Raw genomic sequence first — 20,043 nt, forward strand, 5'->3', positions numbered from 1 at the left:
ACGAATCATTAAGACTAAAATAACAGCATTTGAGTCGTATATTATCAAAGGTGGCAATCTGTGTATTTGGACAAAAAAATGTTATTGATATGGCGATACAGATTGATTTGAATATAATCGTCTCTTTCAAAGAATACGGTTCAAAACCTGCATTAAATAAAGTATTAACTTAACCTGTTATTTATCTAAGATGTCGTTCAGAAGAGTTTTGTGACTGCCAATGGAATACAAAGTCAATAATTCGTTTTTCTGATTTACCAATAATTGTCCAAAAGTCACATTGCCGGCTTTGATAATAGTCGACTCATTTTTTAAATGTATAAACCATATATTTATTTTGTACGATTATAACAAAATACCAATCCTACTAATATTATAAACGCGAAAGTTTGTAAGAACGTATGTTTGTTACTCTTCCACGCAAAAAATACTGAATGAATTTTTATGAAACTTAACAATAATATGCCTTACACATCAGATTCAGAATACATAGGCTATATTTATAAAGATATAGTGTGAATTACCCAAAATATAACGATAAATGTCAAATAAGTAGAAAAAATCTGCCTTCTGGGAGCTATTCTGGCGTGTGCTGCAAAAACCGTAGTAGTTACACGTATATAATATAAAATGGAAATGTTTATCTTAAATAGCTCTACAAAAAATCCCGCGACAGCATATTTCTGTTTTGTGTGTAAGCAATTATCCCCAAAATACAGAACCATGAATATAAGAAGAGGAAAGATTCGTTTTTTTTGTTTGTTAATGTCAGAACTAGTTTTTTTTTAATATTGCTTAGATGGATGGATGAGCTCACTGCCCACTTGGTGTTAAGTGGTTACTGGAGCCCATAGACATCTACAACGTAAATGCGCCACCCACCTTGAGATATAAGTTCTAAGGTCTCAAGTATAGTTACAACGGCTGCCCCACCCTTCAAACCGAAACGCATTACTGCTTCACGGCAGAAATAGGCAGGGTGGTGGTACCTACAAGCGCGGACTCTCAAGAGATCCTACCACCGGTAAAAGAAAAGAACATTTAAAAGAAAATTCAATAAGATCAATAATTAATTACAGCGGGTCGCTTTATATAAAAGTCAAACGACGCACTCTCAGAATATAAATACGTATTTTGAGAATACGTAAATTTTTACAAACAGTTTATATATCTAATGAAATTTCATTAATAAAAACACAACTAAAAAACAAATTTTATTAGAAAACAAGTTTAGTTTGAACTAATGTCTCTTGGGTCTGCCTGATAAGACTTCGACCATTTTTCGCGTCCACTAAGCTCCTTTGATATGTGTCGAATTGTCTCAGACCGTGTTTCGCGTAAAGTTCCAGCTTATACTTACGTTTTTTTTTATTCCTACCTACGTTCCGCAGGAACAATGGCTCTCCGACGGCTATCCTGCAGAATCGGGATTGAATAACCTGAAGGGGCATCAAGTTGGTGCGGGCCGCGTGAGCGAACACTACGCTTGCATACGCCATGACGGGGCGTATGCAAGTTTTGTAGAGATTTACCTTATTACGGAGGGACAGTTTGCTTTGCTTGCAAAGCATAGGGTACAGACAACCTAATATGAAGGCGGCACGGTCGCGTACCGTTTTAATATGGGAACGGAATGTCATCCCTCTGTCGAGGGTGACGCCTAGGTATTTGACCTGCGGGCCCCCGGGATGGGCTGGCCAAAGAGAGTGACGGGGCTAACGGCGGAGGTGTTAACGCGTCTGTTAGGGAGTGGGATGCTCGAAGTGGTTTTTTTTATGACTGAAGGATTACTTGTGGCCCGGAGGCCTTTCCAGTTTCACCAGGACAGGTGGGCGAGCAAAGGCTCAGCCAGGAGGGGTGGGATTTGCTAACAGCCACCAGAGCGCCTCCGAAGGAGACCTAACAACTCAAGAGTAGCTGCTTCGCGAATGAATCTACTACCGGATCGGAATCGCGACCCGCTGAGAAGATCCGGCGAGAAACTCAGCGAGCTGATTCATGGGTTAGGTTGCACGGCGAACTCTTTGTCGAGTTCGACGAGTACGGTTACCGAGGTCCCTAAGCCTGCTCCTAGAGCTGAAGGTGTCTAGTGCAAAGGTTATTGGATCTGATGGATCCGTAAGGACGTGTCTAGGGCGTCGACGGTGACTGGCTCCTGCATGATCAGGATTCGGGGAGTAGTCAGCGGCGGCTACGATAAGGCGATTATCATGACGCATAGCCTTATCGAAGTACCGTTCCGACGCTGACTTCGTGTATTTCTGTATAGATTCGAGGCCCAGGTCGTCGTGTAGGTCAACGTTCCTCACGAACCACGGAGCTCCGACGGCTAACCTGCAAAAGCGGGATTGTAGAGATTGAAGGGTGTCTATGTGTGTGCGGGCCGCGTGAGCGAACACCACACTCGCGTAAGTCATGACGGGCCTTATGCAAGTTTTGTAAAGTGTCACCTTGTTCCGAAGGGACATTTTACTCCGCTTACAGATCATAGGGTAGCTCGAAGTGGTATTCGGAGGGCCACCCATACTTACGTGGGTCGCGACGCATGACAGTAAATGTGTAAGACTGCAGTCTAAGAATTTAAGACTTCATTGCGAATAGACTAAGCATAATGCAGTCACGTACAGAACGATAACAATAGCTTTATTTCGTCTTTAGTCGGCTATGATAAAGGTCAGCAAGAACTTTATCCAACATAACGACTGCCTTATGTGAAAGACGTGCATCGCTGTTGAGTTTCTGTTTGCAATTTACTAAATCGAAATCGTCCTCGTTTCCCGGATTTTACGTGCGTTTTTTTTTTCATTCGTGCCGCCATTATTTCGGCCTATTTTCTTAATGGCAACGTAAAAATAAAGCTATTCCCGGCTTACTAAGATTAATGTTGCAACCTCAGCGTCGCAGAAGCCCTAAAGAGACATAGTCAATTTGTTAAGGTACAATATGTTTATGTGAATGTTTTTTTTAAAACTTTCGCATGCAAATAACGTAAAGGTGCGTTGTTCGGCAAAAGAGAGAGAGAGAGACAGAGAGAGAGAGTATTCTTGATTGCACTCCAACAAAAGAAACAATGCGAAACATTAAATACAAAAAAGGTACAATTGGCGGTCTTATCACTAAGAGCGATCTCTTCCAGACAACCATCAGGTGGAAAAGAATCGTTTGGAATCTAATTACACGCGGTGTGCCAATCCATTGAAATACTAAAACTGTATGTTCTCCGAATAGACTGGTATACTACTATTGTCAAACAATATTTAGTGGTTATAGGACGTATTATGACCTGCACGAGCAAGTATAATTCCATCTACTTCTGCCACGAAGAAATCTTGATCCGTTTTGAAGAGTTTCATAGTCACTACTATAATTAAAATGTCGATTCAGATTATCATGAAAAGTGGCCGCATTCACGTTGAGATTCTATGAACTCCGACAGCCGTGGGCCGTCATTTCGTCTGCCTGTCTATAAAAATAAAACCAGTCTTTGCCTAAATGAAAATTAACACTAGCTCTCCGCCCGTACCATTACGTACTTTATATCGTGAGGGCAAAGACCTGTGCTATATTTTTCGTTATCTCGTTAATTCGTTATCTCTATTACTCTTCTTAATTTTTCAATTTCAATTTTTGATAAAATACTTTTCTTTAACATCCGTACATAATTCTTTTGTTTTATTATAATTATTACAGGCAATAGTAAATTTAAAAATTTTTTAGTATTAAAAAAAACTCTATACAAAAAGTAGTCCCGTAAATTTTTGACCTCCATCAAAAGTTTCAACATTTCATAACTTTTTGTAATCCAAATAATCAATATAATCGAATAATCTGTATAGAAAAAATCACGAACTCCTTTCTAAAGTTGTACAAAACCAATACGTTATCCAATAACATATTTGAACACGTTTTGTAAATGTAATCAGGGTCTGACATGCGAGATCAGAATTTCGGTTGTACCTTTCGTAAAATCGAATTATCTGGGCGTACGACGTCAGCACGTTTAGATGCCAAATTCAAACTATTAAAACCGCAAACAAGTCTTTGTATTTGAAGTTTAAATTCAGAAATACATCTATATATTAATACGTGAAGCAAAAACTTTGTATACCTTTTTACGAAAATTGCGTGGATGGAGGAGTATGCAATTTTCCACAGTTATAGAGAATATAGAGAAGAAGTGCACAATGCTAATATTTTTTTAAAATAATGCATAAAGGATACATTAAATCAATAAAGAAAACATTACACACACTACATACCATGTATTTGACGCACACACGCATGCATACTATTTATTGTCAAACTTTTGTTCTTGACGAGTGTTGTCAAATTGAGAATAGATTAAATATTGTTTGTCTTTGTTAATATTTTTTATAGTGTAGTTTTGGCGAAATTTGTATAAAATACAATCATAATAGTGTACCAACTTGCAATTCCAATTAATTATAGTCGAATTTCGACTACTGCGGGACCTCTAGTTTTATTAACTTCACGTGTACTCTACCGTCATTTACTTCGAGACATCTCGAAGTTTCGATTGAATTGTATACATTGTACATGTATACATTGATTTATACAACAACTTTACTCTGCAGACTGGAACACATGATTGCCTCTTAGCAGGAATCGGTAGACTGTGGTACATAACCTTGCTCAATTATGTACCATATGACTAGTATTCATCACACAAAACTTCAAACTAATCCGGTCACCGTTCTCGTCGAACCCGTCGCTTGCGACGAAGAGCTCGACGAGTAAATTAACTCTCAGACACAGCCCACTGAGTTTCTCGCCGGATCTTCTCAGTGGGTCGCGTTTCCGATCCGGTGGTAGATTCTGCGAAGCACGGCTCTTGCTAGGGTTCGTGTTAGCAACATCGTCAGGTTTGAGCCCCGTGAGCTCACCTACTAAAGTTAGGGTTACGCTGATATAGCCTCTCAAGGCTCTCAGGTTAGGTAGGAAAAAAAAAAAAAAACAAACTAATTATGAAATATCAAAAGTGGTTCATAAAAGATAAATTATTTTCTGTTTTAGTCGTATGTAATACACTGATTACCTAAATCCACAAAAAGCCGTTTCATCGGTACGAAACTTTGCTCTAACTAGAAGAAGTTCTAAAAAGGACAGGACTGCTCTTTGTAGGCACTTTTATTTCCTGGGATTGACCTTTACCAAACAAAGTTGACTTTCAGAAATCACTATGAGATTCGTTTCTGGATATCGAGTAACAGTTTGATTCACTAAATTTCAAATTGATTAATTACAGCTGAAATAAACTGACCCCAAGAATATTTGTTTGAATTGGCAAGGTCCGTTCATTATTCTCTTCTGTTTGTCAATATATATAGTTGTATATTTTTTATATCTATTGTAGGGAATTAATGTTACCAATAGAAAAATAGGGGAACAGTTGAATTTTTTCTCCACCTTTCAAAACGTAATTGTTTGTATGACATAAATCTAAATTCAAATGTTTTTTTTTTTTTAAATATGGAAAAGTTATATTTTTGAAATTTAGATATTTATTTGTTCATTAATTTGTGTTTGGTTTTCACTACATTTTTTAATTTTTCATCAATATAAACACGATAAAAATACGATTAATTATGGATGACGAGATCCGTCCGGGTACTGCACAAACGGCTTGCAACATTAGGGACGTGTACGGAGTGAAAATTGTAAACGAACGCACGACCCGTTATTGATTTGAGCGCGTCCCACATGGAAATTTTGATTTGCAAAGTGAACCTCACGGTGGCGCGAAAACTAGTCAACAACTACGAATTAAATGTGATAGCTGATGACGGTACTCAATCTCAAATCTATCGCTGAGTTAGAAGCACTGTAACTCAGTAACTATACTGAGACCTTAGAACTCAAATCTCAAGGTAGTACTAGTATGAGATCGTGGAAGGCCTTAGTCTTAAGCCTCTGATAAATAGACGAACTTTACCTTAGCCTAATCATTAACATTCTATATCTGGTTCGAAGCAGTGATGTGTTTTTTGTTAAGCAATACAAATAAGGCTTCAACGACATGTCATAAAGTCATAAGGCATTTACGTTCTATGCCACGAACTTCGGTAGCTATTCAGGGCCATAAAATTATGAAAGATCATTCAATAGCTTATCTGTTTTTATTGCTTAGATGGGTGAACAAGCAACAAGAACAAGGCCCACCTGGTATTAAGTGATTAGCGGAGCCCATAGACAACAACGTAAATACCGCCACCCACCTTGACGCATGAGTTCTAAGGTGTCAATTTTAACAGTACAACCGCTGCCCCGCCCTTCAAACCGAAACGCATTACAGCTTCACAGGAGAAATAGCCCGGGTGGTAGTACCTACCCGTGCAGACTCACGACACTGGGCGACACTCAGACGCCCTACCACTAGTCATTACGCGAATTATAATTTTGCGGGTTTGATTTTTATTGCATGATGTTATTCCTTCACCGCGGAAGTCTATTGTGAACATTTGTTGAGTACGTATTTCATTGGATAAATTGGTACCTGCCGGCGGGATTCGAACACTGATGCCTCGCTACATACGAATGCACCGCACGTATTATCCTTTAGGCCACGACAACCTTATATGAGAACAGTAAAAATAATATTTAGATGTAAGTAAATAATACGAATATGCTGACATTTAAGATACAAAATTAATACTAAGATCTGTTTTAGATACAGTTGCTAAGCAAATATTAAGTCCTGTCTTGTGGCGGTGTCTTAATTAAATACATCATTATGTCGTAGCAGCCGTGTAGGGTATGCCTTTGTCTTTATACCGCGTAATAAAATTACGCAAGATATAACATAGGCCTCTTAGTTGTTAAGGTATTAAATAGATAGCAAGGCCATTGTTTTGCAAGCTATGTAGCTCAGAATAATTGGAAGTCAGCTGATGAAAATATGTATAATTAAGTTTCGGCAGGATTTTTCAGAATATTATATAGCATTTTCGACCATGTAGTCCATGTTTAAACTGGCTTAAAAGCATTGAAATGTATCTATATTCATATTACATACTTCTCAATAACTCAACGTGTTTTAGTGCCGAAATAAAGTTAATGAAAGAAATTTTGTAATCTAAGCGCAATGAAACAAGCGCGTCAAGAAAGCTGCCAATATTTTTTTGTATTGTAAAATAACGCAATTATTCCGATAGAATAATTCCGCAGACAGATACCACCAATTTTTACAATAAACTAATGCAAACTAATGCATTTGCTCTCCACAACGAATATCACCATGAATTAAAAACATAATTATAAACATTTTTACTTAACGGGTTCCTATCGAAATACACTTCCAATTGCGGGTTGAAAACTGCGGGACGGCAAACAAATTCTATCATTCTAGCCCGTTTTTGGGTACTATCTATGTAACTTGATAACTCGTCCAACAATAAACACACGTTATCCACAGTTTGTTTAGGTCGCACCTTAATAACGTTTTTTTTTAAATGTAAAACTCTCGCACGACAATCTGAAGGATGCCTTGTTATTTTTTTTAATTTGGCTATTTCATTTATACTACGTTTTGTTTGAACAATGTTAGACTCGCCGCAGTTTTTTATTGTTTTTTTTTTAATTGCCTTTGTAGGCAGACGAGCATACGGCCCATCTGATGGTGAGTGGTTACCGTCGCCCATGGACTTCAGCAATGCCAGGGGCAGAGCCACGCCGCTGCCTAGCGCATAATGATAATACCTGATTTAATGGATATCAAAAGAAGGCGGCTTCGAAATAACTCTTCCCTGTTACATAGGCAGCTCAAATCCGGGCAAATGGGACTACCCCGAGGTCTAATCTATGCACCCGCAAGGGGACATGTCGGCCCGACGACGGTTGAGAGAAAAACTGAGGAAATCGATAATTCGAAATGACATCTGTATATTTCCTAATATTTTTATTGTACACTAGCTGACCCGACAGACTTCGCAGTGCCCCAATCGATAAATAAAAGACCTAATCTTTTTGTAAAAAATAAACTTAAAACAAACAAAAGGAACCCGTCCGACGGGGGACACATCAAAGGGAAAAAAATGTTATTTTATTTTATTCCGAGCATTTTTATATTTATCTGCCTTTTAAACCTTTTCTGGACTTTCACAAATAATTCAGGACCAAAATTAGCCAAATCGGTCCAGCCGTTCTCGAGTTTTAGCGAGACTAACGAACAGCAATTCACTTTTATATAAATAGATAGATATCAAGCTTCCAGGAGAAATGATATAAATGTTGGTAAAAGTTGTATAAAACGTCGCTGAGTGGCTTAAAACAAATAAAACGACATATAGTCAGACAAAAATAACAATTTTCATACTATGTACTGATGGTATAGTAAAAAAGCGTTATGGTATTGCAGAAAAATAAGAACTTGCTGATAGTCCAAAGAAAGTGCCCCTCCTGAAAGATGGCAATAATGGCTTAAAATTTTAGAACTAAATATTTCGAATTTGGCGAGAAACGAAACTTGAAGAAAATAATAATAATTTAGTCAATCTTTTTCAATTTTAACTGGAAACGTGTAGGATGAATAAAATAGCAAATTAAATGGTAAAGTCCCTAATTTAAGTATCAATATGGTAGAACTAGAATAATATATTGCAAATGTAAACATGCTCCAATTCAAGGGTGGATTCGATACCCAATATCACGTTCGGACTTCTGTGTACTGGTACAAAATAGTTTTAGGCATCCTATTCAAATATTTTCAAACTAATACCGCCAAGAGCGAGGGCCTGAACATGTGGATTTTGCTCAAGTTCGTCCCTTTTAGCAGATTAACTACTCTGTATTAATATTAAATGTTGGTTGAAGTTAAACACTAGACAATTTTGTGGGGAATTCGTTACACAGAGTTGTTACATTAATACGTGTAAATTGAAATATGAAAATTTGTTTTTATGCTTATTGGAAAAGCAACCAAACGAAGCTGCGACTATAAAGTGCTCTGAGAAATTGTTCGAGATGATACCGGCATCTCATTTTTACCATCACACCCCCCGCCGCCGGAGTAGAGTTCATCCATACTACCTGGAGCCACTGCGGTCATCCACAGTGCGTTTCCAGAGATCTTTTTTGCCACGTATCATCCGGCTATGGAATGAGCTCCCCTCCACGGTGTTTCCCGAGCGCTATGACATGTCCTTCTTCAAACGAGGCTTGTGGAGAGTATTAAGCGGTATGCAGCGGCTTGGCTCTGCCCCTGGCATTGTTGAAGTCCATGGGCGACAGTAACCACTCACCATTAGGTGGGCCGTATGCCCGTCTGCCTACAAAGGCAATAAAAAAAAAAGGTATCGTGAATAAGATGTGCTCAAGTACATCAATGCTTTTAATTTCTTTGAAGGTACATGAGCAAAAGGCACGGGATGATGAAAGGTCTTTTAAAAGGTCCTGCCCATCGCTGAAGACTCTTTTCAAATTTCAAGTGTAGGTTGCCATTACGACGAAGAAGCAAAATAACCACACCCATTATTTGAACATACATATACTACCACAGATGAACCATAGTTGCCGAAACTTTCAGTACTAGTATCAAGAAGGATATTCGTAGAACTCAGTACCAGTTGAAGAATAAAATAAATAAAAAATGTTTTATCTATATATATCATAAAAATAGACTGTCGCGATATGAGACTTGTAATTGGAAAGAAAACGAGCGCTACGTTTTAAAAGAACCCGAAATACTAAATTAGAATTGTCGATTGAAGATAAAACATCTCATCATCGATGAGACGGAAAGTTGAGTGTATTTTGATACAAATTAATACTGAAAGAACTGATAGACAAGAAATGCGTGGGTGAATCATGAATATGTTTACGGATTTAACAAAATTGACAATTCACACGGCATCGATTATTTCATGAAATAGAATCATTTCATTTCAACTTTAACATCTGAAGCTTGATTTTGTTTTAATTGGGATGTCCTTAAGCAATAGATGGGCTGGCTATTTGACTGTTTGACTGTCATAAAAGTTAAGGGAAAATTTCATCTGCTGCTGCATCAAATGCTTCTTTTGTAGCAAGCAGATAAACTAAGTCTTTGTAAAAGAAGAGATAAGTCGCATGGTGTACTCATACTATACATACGATTATCTCAGTCATTAGTCAGCATGGCGTTTCGGTTTGAAGGGTGGGGCAGCCGTTGTAACTATACTTGAGACCTTAGAACTTATATCTTAAGCTGGGTGGCGCATTTACGTCGTAGATGTGTAAGGGCTCCAGTTACCACTTAACACCAGGTGGGCTGTGAGCACTTCCACCCATCTAAGCAATAAAATAATAAAAACCTTATATTACCTTAACTTTATCTTAAGCATCATATCAACTTTGGATGCGCATTAAAAAAAGCAATAAAAAAAATAAAAAAATATACACACACAAAAATATACACGCCAAAAGCATCAACTGGAATATTCATATAAAATTAAATTCAACAATTATGTTTTGTAAGAAAAGCTAAAACATACCGTTCGATGTAGCTTGAGAAAATTCCAATACATTTTACCTGGCACTAAAATGTCGTACGCGATTTTTCCACGTACACTTCGACACTATCAAGGAAAATGAAGATGGATTGATCCAATTTTGAATATACCGGTGTGTCAACTTGCGAAACGATATCGAAGGCGGCTGGAGAGAAATTGATGAAATACGGCCGCTCTCCCCCGACAACTGCACGACAGATGTTCTGCCATACTTTTCCATTAGCCAGAATATAAATCTTCATATGCACGTGAAGTCACTGGTTTTGTTATAAAAAAAATGGAAAACGGAATACCTTCGATGAAAAATTTCATGGCCAAAGTAAACTTTTATCTTTATGGAGTTCGCCTTTTGTTTTACTTTAGCTTTACAGCTGTAACTACTTCCTACAGAGCATCAATCAATTTAACTTACATACGTGCTAGGCATGTTCGTTTACGGAATTAGTTTTGTTACATAATATGGCAAGTCGCATGTCATTAAATTTAAACTAACCAAAAGGGAAAAGCCATACCCGAAATTAGCATGGATTATTAATAATCTATATAATATGTTATACTAATTATTAATATTATTATCTAGGTGCTAAGGTTGAAGGTCCAGTATATGAATAGCTTTTATTTAAAACAAACAGTGAATTAATATAGAAATTATAGGAATTTAATTGATAGAATAACCTTCGTTAGTGACTTCATTTTATAAATCTGTTGTAGTATAAAGTCATATTTACTCATCCTTGCTCGCTTGTTTCGGTTTCAAACAGAATGACGAATAATTAATTAGGGAAGCTAAGGGTGTGTCGGTCAATGAACTGCAAATAGTGAGCAATTAGCTGCTAATTGAACGGACAATTTTTTTCCTGAAACTTGTAACTTTACTGGACAAAACACGTCTAAGAAAACCATGAATTAAATTTTGGAATAACATGATGTTACTTACATTTTTTTGTAATTGAAACACCTTGTTACGAGTTTGGACTTGATTTTAATTGAAACTCAGAGTAGTAGTTTATTCAATCAAAGTACCTATTTTATATATTAGCGTAGATAAGTAAATTAATTTAGGCGTTTTGTTCTTAAAAAATCACCTAAGACGCTTTTGTTTGCGGTACATTTGGTAACGTTGATTAAAAAAATACCTCAAGAATGATGTTCATATAAAATTCCGGCCTTTTTGTTTTATGTATCCAATTTAAGAGTAAACGCGAGACACGAATTTCAGGTTAGATGTGAGGCCCGAGAAAACAATGTCTAACTAAGCAGAAAATCAGTGAGAGTACCTTATTATTTACTTTGAACAAAAATCTACGGTGTACGGTTGACAAAATATTGTCATATTTTATTAATTTACCGTATAAGTGGATGAACGAGCTTACGCCCCACTTGGTGTTAAGCAAACCACCACCCACCATGAGGTCGCAGTGTTAATTGTATTGTATGATCACTGTCCCACCCTTCAAATCGGAAGACATGACTGCTTTTGGCAGATATAAACAAGATGATGGCACCTGTCCAGATAAATCACAAACAGTACAATATTAAGCCAAGGTATACATTTTTTTTTTTTTTTTATAAAACAAATACATTAATTTTGTTTACATACATAAAATTTAAGACACGTAGACGATTTGTCTAATCTCGAATGTTAATGTCGAAATATTTTATCAAATTTATCGTCTGAAAACAAGGAAAATTGTTACCTGTTTTCAATTATTGTTTTGGAAGCCTACTTAATTACGCTGTTTCATCTATCTGATTGATCTATATCTATACTAATATTATAAAGAGGAAAGATTTGTTTGTTTGTTTGTTTCGAACAGGCTTCGAAACTACTGGACCGATTTGAAAAATTCTTTTTCCATTAGAAGCCGACGTTGTCCCTGATGAACATAGGCTACTTTTTTTTCATTTTTTTTTATTTATTTTTTTTGGTTTCATGTGTGTTTTAATGTTTCCGAAGCGAAGCGAGGGCGGGTCGCTAGTTTCTAATAAGAAGACAACCGCTCAACATAGTTAAAGCAGCTAAGTAATTTTAATTCATTTATAATTAGGAACGTCTATGTATGAGTATGAGAAAATTACGAATTCATTAGGCAGAAAGGTCTAACGAAGGTCCGAAATACGAGCCAGACTTTGTTGTTTAAGTCCCTTGAATTTTGAGAATTACTTCAACTGAAGGTATAATTTATTAGTAAAAAGTCCCGTGAATTATTCATATGTATAGGTCTTTTTAATACGCTTTTATTAGCTTCAGACGTATGTATGTTTGTAACGGAATCTTTAAACATGATTTTGAGCCCCTTCAAAACGTCGGATTAACTCGAAATTTGGTATACCTATTAAGGACCGATTACAATTAAATATTTTAAAAAAAATTGAAAAATTGAAATTCAACTAAAATATGAAAAATAAATAAATTAAAAAAAAACACTTTTATAGAAAATCCAACTAAAAAATAGAAAATATATTTTAATAAATTGTAATTAAAAATAGTGTAAGAAAAAATTATTTTATTGTAAAAAAGCGTGGGATGCTTTTCAGGATATTATCAAACTAACCCTTCTACTCAGATCTGTTCATAAAATATTTATAACTATTGATACCATGCACTATGTATCCCACGCTTTTTTTTACAATAAAATCATTTTTTATTATACTATTTTTAATTGAAATTTAATAAAATATATTTTCTATGTTTTAGTTGGATTTTCTATAAAAGCGTATTTTTTTAGTTTTTTTAAACTAATATATATTATATACAATGTCGTACAGGTAAATTTATATGTTACAGTACGTATTTGTTATTACGTATAACAGGACTTATCTTTGGACTCCGGAAACAAAGTTATTGTATACGTATGCTACGTGAGTGCAATATGTTAGCATTGATACTTCCATAGCGATCCAATCTGGCTTTTCTATTATGACCGAACCATTATGAAATGAGTATGAGTTTTATTTAATAAAAATAGACCTTAATTAAATAAAATGTTAATCATTAATTTATTAAATAAAAAATGGCGACTATATTATCAGAGCAAGGTCTAACCTAGTACTTTCTTTGCCTATCACTAATCACTGTCTCACACCACCTAACTTCTTCTACTTTTGGCTGTAATTTGCAACCAAATCTTCTAACCTATATGTCAAAGATCCACGCCTTAATTTATGTGGGTTCTGGTGGTGCGGACTTTAGCCCTTTGAATCTTCTGACAGAATCAAATGACGCTAAATCCAGCTGACGATAATGCACATTGTGGTTCCCGGATTCTGAAATGATCTGGTCTCTGGACTTGGTACCGCGTAGATCGTTCCTGCAAGCAAGTATTACCCGGGCTCCGCGCTCCGCTAAATCTTTTGCTGTCTCGTATCCTATACCGTTGTTGCTTCTGGTCACTATCACCACTTTACCAACCAAATGCCTGCATTTATTTATGCCATATGTTAACTTACAATACGTTCTATAAAGTAACGCTAATATGAGGTTAAATACAATAAAACTAATTAACACTATCGGTGACTAAAGGCACTTCTATGGATAGGATATAATAAAGGCTTTTTTTATTAACAAAATGCAAAAAGGGTTATTTTGGTCATTGGACATTTGCCAACCAAAAACAGGGGTTTGATCATTGTGAAATGAGAATTTCAGTTGGCAATTGTTGTCGTAATTTGCCAATATGATATTATTTCTTACATTATTATTGGAAAAGTAAAAATAAATAGATGCATAGTTTTTGAGAGCAACATTTAAGAAAGATGCACACGTTGAGTGTACTATTTTATCAATATTGTAGTTTAATTTTTTTTACAAAACCTTACCTAGTATGTAACGCAGCGAATAATCAGAAAATTAAGAAAGCTCTTGTCTTGTTTAGGCCTGAACTAACCTATCAAGCGATCGTAGACTTTCTTCACCCTTTTTTTTTCTAAATTTACCATCCAACTCACTCATTCCTTTCGGTAGGCAGCGGCTTGGCTCTGCCCCTGGCATTGCTGAAGTCCATGGGCGACGGTAACCACTCACCATCAGGCGGGCCGTATGCTCGTCTGCATACAAGGGTAATAAAAAAAAAACTCCTAAGGAATTCCTAAGAGGGATTAAAGTCACGCAATTCACTAGTAAGTTAAGTCAAACTAAAACATGAAAATAAACAATGACTTTTGTACCGGCCACAGCTAGCGGAAGAAAATAGACACATTGATACTCACTAAAAGAATTGGAGCGCAGTTGCGTAGGTACCGGCGGGCAGAGCACGTCGCTTCCCAAGCTGTTGACGCTCACTACGTCACGAAGTTCACCGAGCGAAGAAGAGCGAAGGGTGGGCAGCGAGAAGTTCACTTCTTTCGTCCTGTTTTTAATTCAAATAATTCACAGTTAAATTTCAGAATATATAAACAAGCTATTATTGTAAATACTGGCGTATTATGTATATGAATAAGAATTGACTTCCACGGTGAAGGAATAACATCGTGTAATAAAAATGAAACCCGCAAAATTATAATTTGCGTAATTACTGGTGGTAGGACCTCTTGTGAGTCCGCACGGGTACCACCACCCTACCCATTTCTGCCGTGAAGCAGTAATGCGTTTCGGTTTGAAGGGTGGGGCAGCCGTTGTAACTATAATTGAGACCTTAGAACTTCTATCTCAAGATGGGTGGCGCATTTACGTTGTAGATGTCTATGGGCTCCAGTAACCACTTAACACTAGGTGGGCTGTGAGCTCGTCCACTCAATTAAGCAATAAAAAAAAATAAAAAAACCCCCAGTTGGGCTGTGAGCTCGTCCACCCATCTAAGCAATAAAAAAAAATTATGCTACGCGGCTCACGTTAGTAACTAAACAGTTGATGGTTCTATTTATCATCGTGGTTTATGTTTTTGCCAGATTTATGTTATTCACCGACAAATATCTTACTTACCGGTAAAGCCTTGTTCGGACTAGGCGAGTATTTTAGTCGAGTACCGGGTAATTTAGTAGCTAAATGTGTCTGAACACCAAAAATTTAGTCGAGTAGGTTAGTAAATAAGTTAGTCAAGTCAATCCATTTTGTTCTATTTTTTCGGGCGAGTAGTTTAGCCACTAAATTACTCGGTATTCGACTATAATACTCGCCTAGTCCGAACAAGGCCTAAGTGCTCGCTAATCGATAAATTCGTGGTTTTAGGTTTTTACGTAGTGATATTTCACCAAAAGAAGCAAAGCACTCAGAAGCAAAACCTATAAATACACCATATTTTAGTATCACTAATAAAGTATCACTAAACGCTGCTAAAGTTAACGCGACTGGATATCGTGGAATCAACGAGCGGAAAATTCAATGTGGGTGACGAAATGAAAGGAAAATGCCGACGATTGATGAGCGCGCATTCCTGGCAGCTCAGAGAAGAAATTGATTACTTCCTTTATGAGGAATATTAGCTGGGTATAATACGTTTAAAATGTTGTTTATTTATCTATACTATAATAGTATAAAGAGGAAAGATTTGTTTGTTTGTTTGTATTGAATAGGCTCCGAAACTACTGAACCGATTTGAAAAATTATTTTACTGTTTGGAAGCTACACTATTCCCGAGTGACATAGGCTATAATCTTTTTTTTGAAAAAAATAAGGATCCTTAATAAAACTCCAATAATTTAACCCAAGGTGTAAAAAAATTACCTAAAATATTCTTTACATCGCACGCCCTGCGAAAATTATTGATGATAAAACAAAATAATGTACTACGACTTTGTAGAACACATTATTATTTACAAAAAGTGTCGCGACAGCATATGCCTAACTATAATAGTTATGCCGCAATAAGTGTTCTTTTATTAAAAAAATTAAAACAACGTCAAATATCATTGAAATTTTTGTTAAAGACCCGAGCGGAGTCGGAGCGGGCCGCTAGTGTTTAAGTAAACGAATGATTATCAAGGCAAGATCTGAAATGAAATCCAATGCGTGGCATTTCTATAGTCTCACATGTCCTTATTTAAAATGGTTTAAATAGAGGTATATGTGGTAGGCTTGTTCCCTGGAAATGCGTGTGGGCAACACTATTAGATTGGTATAGGTGATCTATAAGATGATATGTCTTCAAAACCAATATGTTTCAAATATTATTAAATGATGATGACTGTACATACGAATCTTATTTTAATATTTTGAATTTACTATTTTAAATCAGAAATCTAGTAAACATTTGAACTTTTAAAGAGTAAACTTTAGAGAAACGCAAACTTTGAAGTTAAATTGATAGTTAAAAATTCAACAACGAATATATATTTCTTTGAAGTGAGCGTAGTTTTAACTTTTTTATTAAATATCAAAGTACCGATTCATGCATAAACTGTTCATTAGTTTTAATGATTAAAAAAAGAACTAATGTAAAAAAATAAATAATACATACTTCGTTTAATAAATAGTTTGAAATACCCAATGTGTTTATTTGTTTTATCTCAACACTTCTACTCTGTTACCCTTAAGTTGATGTTAGGACAGATCTTATCAAAAAATTAGAGGAAATTAGTAATTGTAAAATAGAAAATGCTCTACAAACGCACGCAGACTGACACTGGAAATGCACTATAATTTTTTTTTTTTGATATCTGTTCGGTTGGTCACGACTAGTAAATAAAAACAAATAACACCATTATTTACTTTTTGAATGTCCCAAATAACGAAAATGTGTAAAATAATCACTTTCAGATACCCATCCACTATTAGATACACAGGTATAAGCGAGTAGAATTTTTGTATTATTAGTATATAGTTGAATCTGGGTACATACTTTTTTACTGGTGGTAGGACCTCTTGTGAGTCCACACGGGTAGGTACCACCACCCCGCTTATTTCTGCCGTGAAGAAGTAATGCGTTTCGGTCTGAAGGGTGGGGCAGCCGTTGTAATACTTGAGACCTTAGCATTTATATCTCAAGGTGGGTGGCGCATTTACGTTGTGGATGTCTACTATATTATTATATACTATAACTTGACCGTATCGTTTTGCGATCTGAAACATGAACTAAACGCGTTCGCAAATGTTCGTTAATTACAATCCCGTTCCGATGACATGGTTCCTTGTACTATACTGCGATATGTGTTACAAATGACTGATTGATTTCCGTGTTGTCTCCTCTAGAATAACAATCCTGCTTGTAAATTTTATTTTTCTTTCGTGAATTATGCGGTACAACAAAATATGCTACATTGGAATTAAAACCACTTTTACGGATTAATTTCGTTTTTCTTATTGTCTTTATAATTATTTCTGAACTTTCGTATGCTTTACAGTTTTGTTGAACACAGACGCACAGTACAGGCGTATATTTGTCCATGACCAAGAAAACTGTAACTTACGAATTGTCCTTAAATTAATGACATTTTTTCGTGAATTATGCGGTACAATAAAATATGCTACATTGGAATTAAAACCACTTTTACGGATTAATTTCGTTTTTCTTATTGTCTTTTTAATTATTTCTGAAGTTCCGAATACTTTACAGCTTTAATGATCACAGACGCACAGTACAGGCGTACTTTCGTCCGTGACCATGAAAACTATAAAGTATGATTTGTCCTGAAATTAATGACATTTCTTTCGTGAATTATGTGGTGCAACAAAATATGCTACATTGGAATTAAAACTACTTTTACGGATTAATCTCGTGTTCCTTATTGTCTTTTTGTATTATTTCTGAAGTTTCGTATACTTTACAGTTTTGTTGAACACAGACGCACAATACAGGCGTATTTTCGTCCGTGACCATGAAAACTATAAAGTATGATTTGTCTTTAAATTCATGCCAATAAAAAACACGATTTTTAATAGTCAATTTAGATTTAATTATGTCTACGTCTCAGAAAAACCGATTTACTTCAGTGTTCCAATTGCATTTATAATAATTTATATCTAACTCGGTTTATGGTAAACAACAAAAAAAAAATATGAAAATTGTCGCAAGCCGTAGTGAAATCTACTTTTACTCCTTAATCCCTGGTATTATCTTATTGTGAAGATGTAAAACAAACTGTCAGACCTCAAGACACTCTTTTTTTTTTTTTTTTTTTTTTTTGTCAGGAGGAAATCGCCGGACTCCCACCCTCCACTGGGGATGGAGGGTGGGGCATGTCGGAGTCGAACCGACTAAAACCTCCTGTCGCTCAACAACCAACGTCCAACCCTCGCATGAGACAGAACTCATGAAAAGGCAAGGGGAGGAGAGTGAAGCGTTTAGTGCGGAGCACATCTCTCCCATCACCCTCCCCCTCGGGACGCCGGGCCAGCGATCGTCGGCGCCACGACCACCAGCCCTCTCGGTCGGCAGGCTGTCCGAAGCCCGCCTAGATGGCGCCGGTTTGAATAGTTTATCCTACGAAATACCCCGCTGGGTCAGAACCAGCGTGGGTCGAGGATAGCCGGCCTTCCATCACCCGGATGCTCTTGCGTAAAACGCGTGCAGAGCAGCTTGCACGTCGTCTTCTTAGGCCCCCTTCGCCGGGCCCCAGACCGACATATGAGGGGGACCCGAAACACTTAGAGGGCCAGGGCTAGGGCGAGATCCGCCTCCCTGGCCCCCGCTCGACGGCGGCGGGCTTGTGCGTCTCTCACGCGCCCTGCCGCCTCCTTCTGCGAGATGGTGCACTCGCAGAAGTCGAGCATCGCCTTCCACGACTCGTCGTTGCCGAGCATCGATGCCACAACACTCGGCAACGACAAGTCGTTTCCTATTTTTGCGACAAGGACACGGCGCCACCCCTCCCATGCGGGGCAGGCAACGAGCGTGTGCTCCGCCGTGTCCAAGTCGCAACCACAATGGTAACACTCTGCCGTCGGCTCGGCTCCGATCCGGTGCAGGAACTCACCGAAGCAACCATGCCCAGTGAGCACCTGCGTGAGCCGGAAAGTGAGGCGTCCTCTGTCACGATTCACCCAATCCACAAGAATCGGGCGAATCGCCTCGACGGTCCTACGACCAGCCGAAGGATCGGCCAGCCGCCTGGACCATGACTCCAGCACGGACCGCCGAGACTGGGCCCTCCGCGCTCTGACCACACTGGGGCTGGGACGCGCCACGCCCCGGGCACGAAGGTTAGCCCGCCACTGATAGTCAGCGGCGAGCGCCTCCGCCTCCAGGACCCAAGGTGGCGTCCCAGCCAGTACACACGCCGCCTCAAAAGAGATGGTGCGATAACCACGGATGACCCCTCAAGACACTCTTACCCCTTTCTGTGTGCACAGGAGCCTAAAAATTATTAATAACAAATACCGTTGTTAGCACAATGTTGAAATATCTACCTATAAAACATGCCGTAACAGTAAATTGGACATTAGAAGAGGTGAAAACCAATTTATGTATAAAATATTTTATATAGGTAAAGTTCCGTTTGCAGATTGTTTTGGCGGAAGCACTTCGAATATCATTTCCCAAATACCGAATAACACAAAAGATACCACTGTACTCATAAAGGCCTATGTCAGACAATTAAAAAGTAAAACGTGTCGAGTTGAAATAAAGTTGAATTTAGCATGTCCACGAAGGCTAGACCTTAC

The 20,043-nt window shown here is 37.4% G+C and overlaps 1 protein-coding gene across 1 annotated transcript in view; it reads right to left on the reverse strand.

Annotated features, from left to right (window-relative positions):
* The window catches only part of LOC101738723 (synaptotagmin-12), a 68,829-nt gene that overhangs the window by 22,850 nt on the left and 25,936 nt on the right, over window positions 1-20,043 (reverse strand). Inside the window, exon 5 of the mRNA XM_062675541.1 lies at window positions 14,715-14,854. Within this exon, the coding sequence (XP_062531525.1) occupies window positions 14,715-14,854 (140 nt within the window). The remainder of the gene's footprint in view (window positions 1-14,714; window positions 14,855-20,043) is intronic.

Source organism: Bombyx mori, chromosome 3 (genome assembly GCF_030269925.1).
Source record: "Bombyx mori chromosome 3, ASM3026992v2".
Classification (NCBI taxonomy): domain Eukaryota; kingdom Metazoa; phylum Arthropoda; class Insecta; order Lepidoptera; family Bombycidae; genus Bombyx; species Bombyx mori.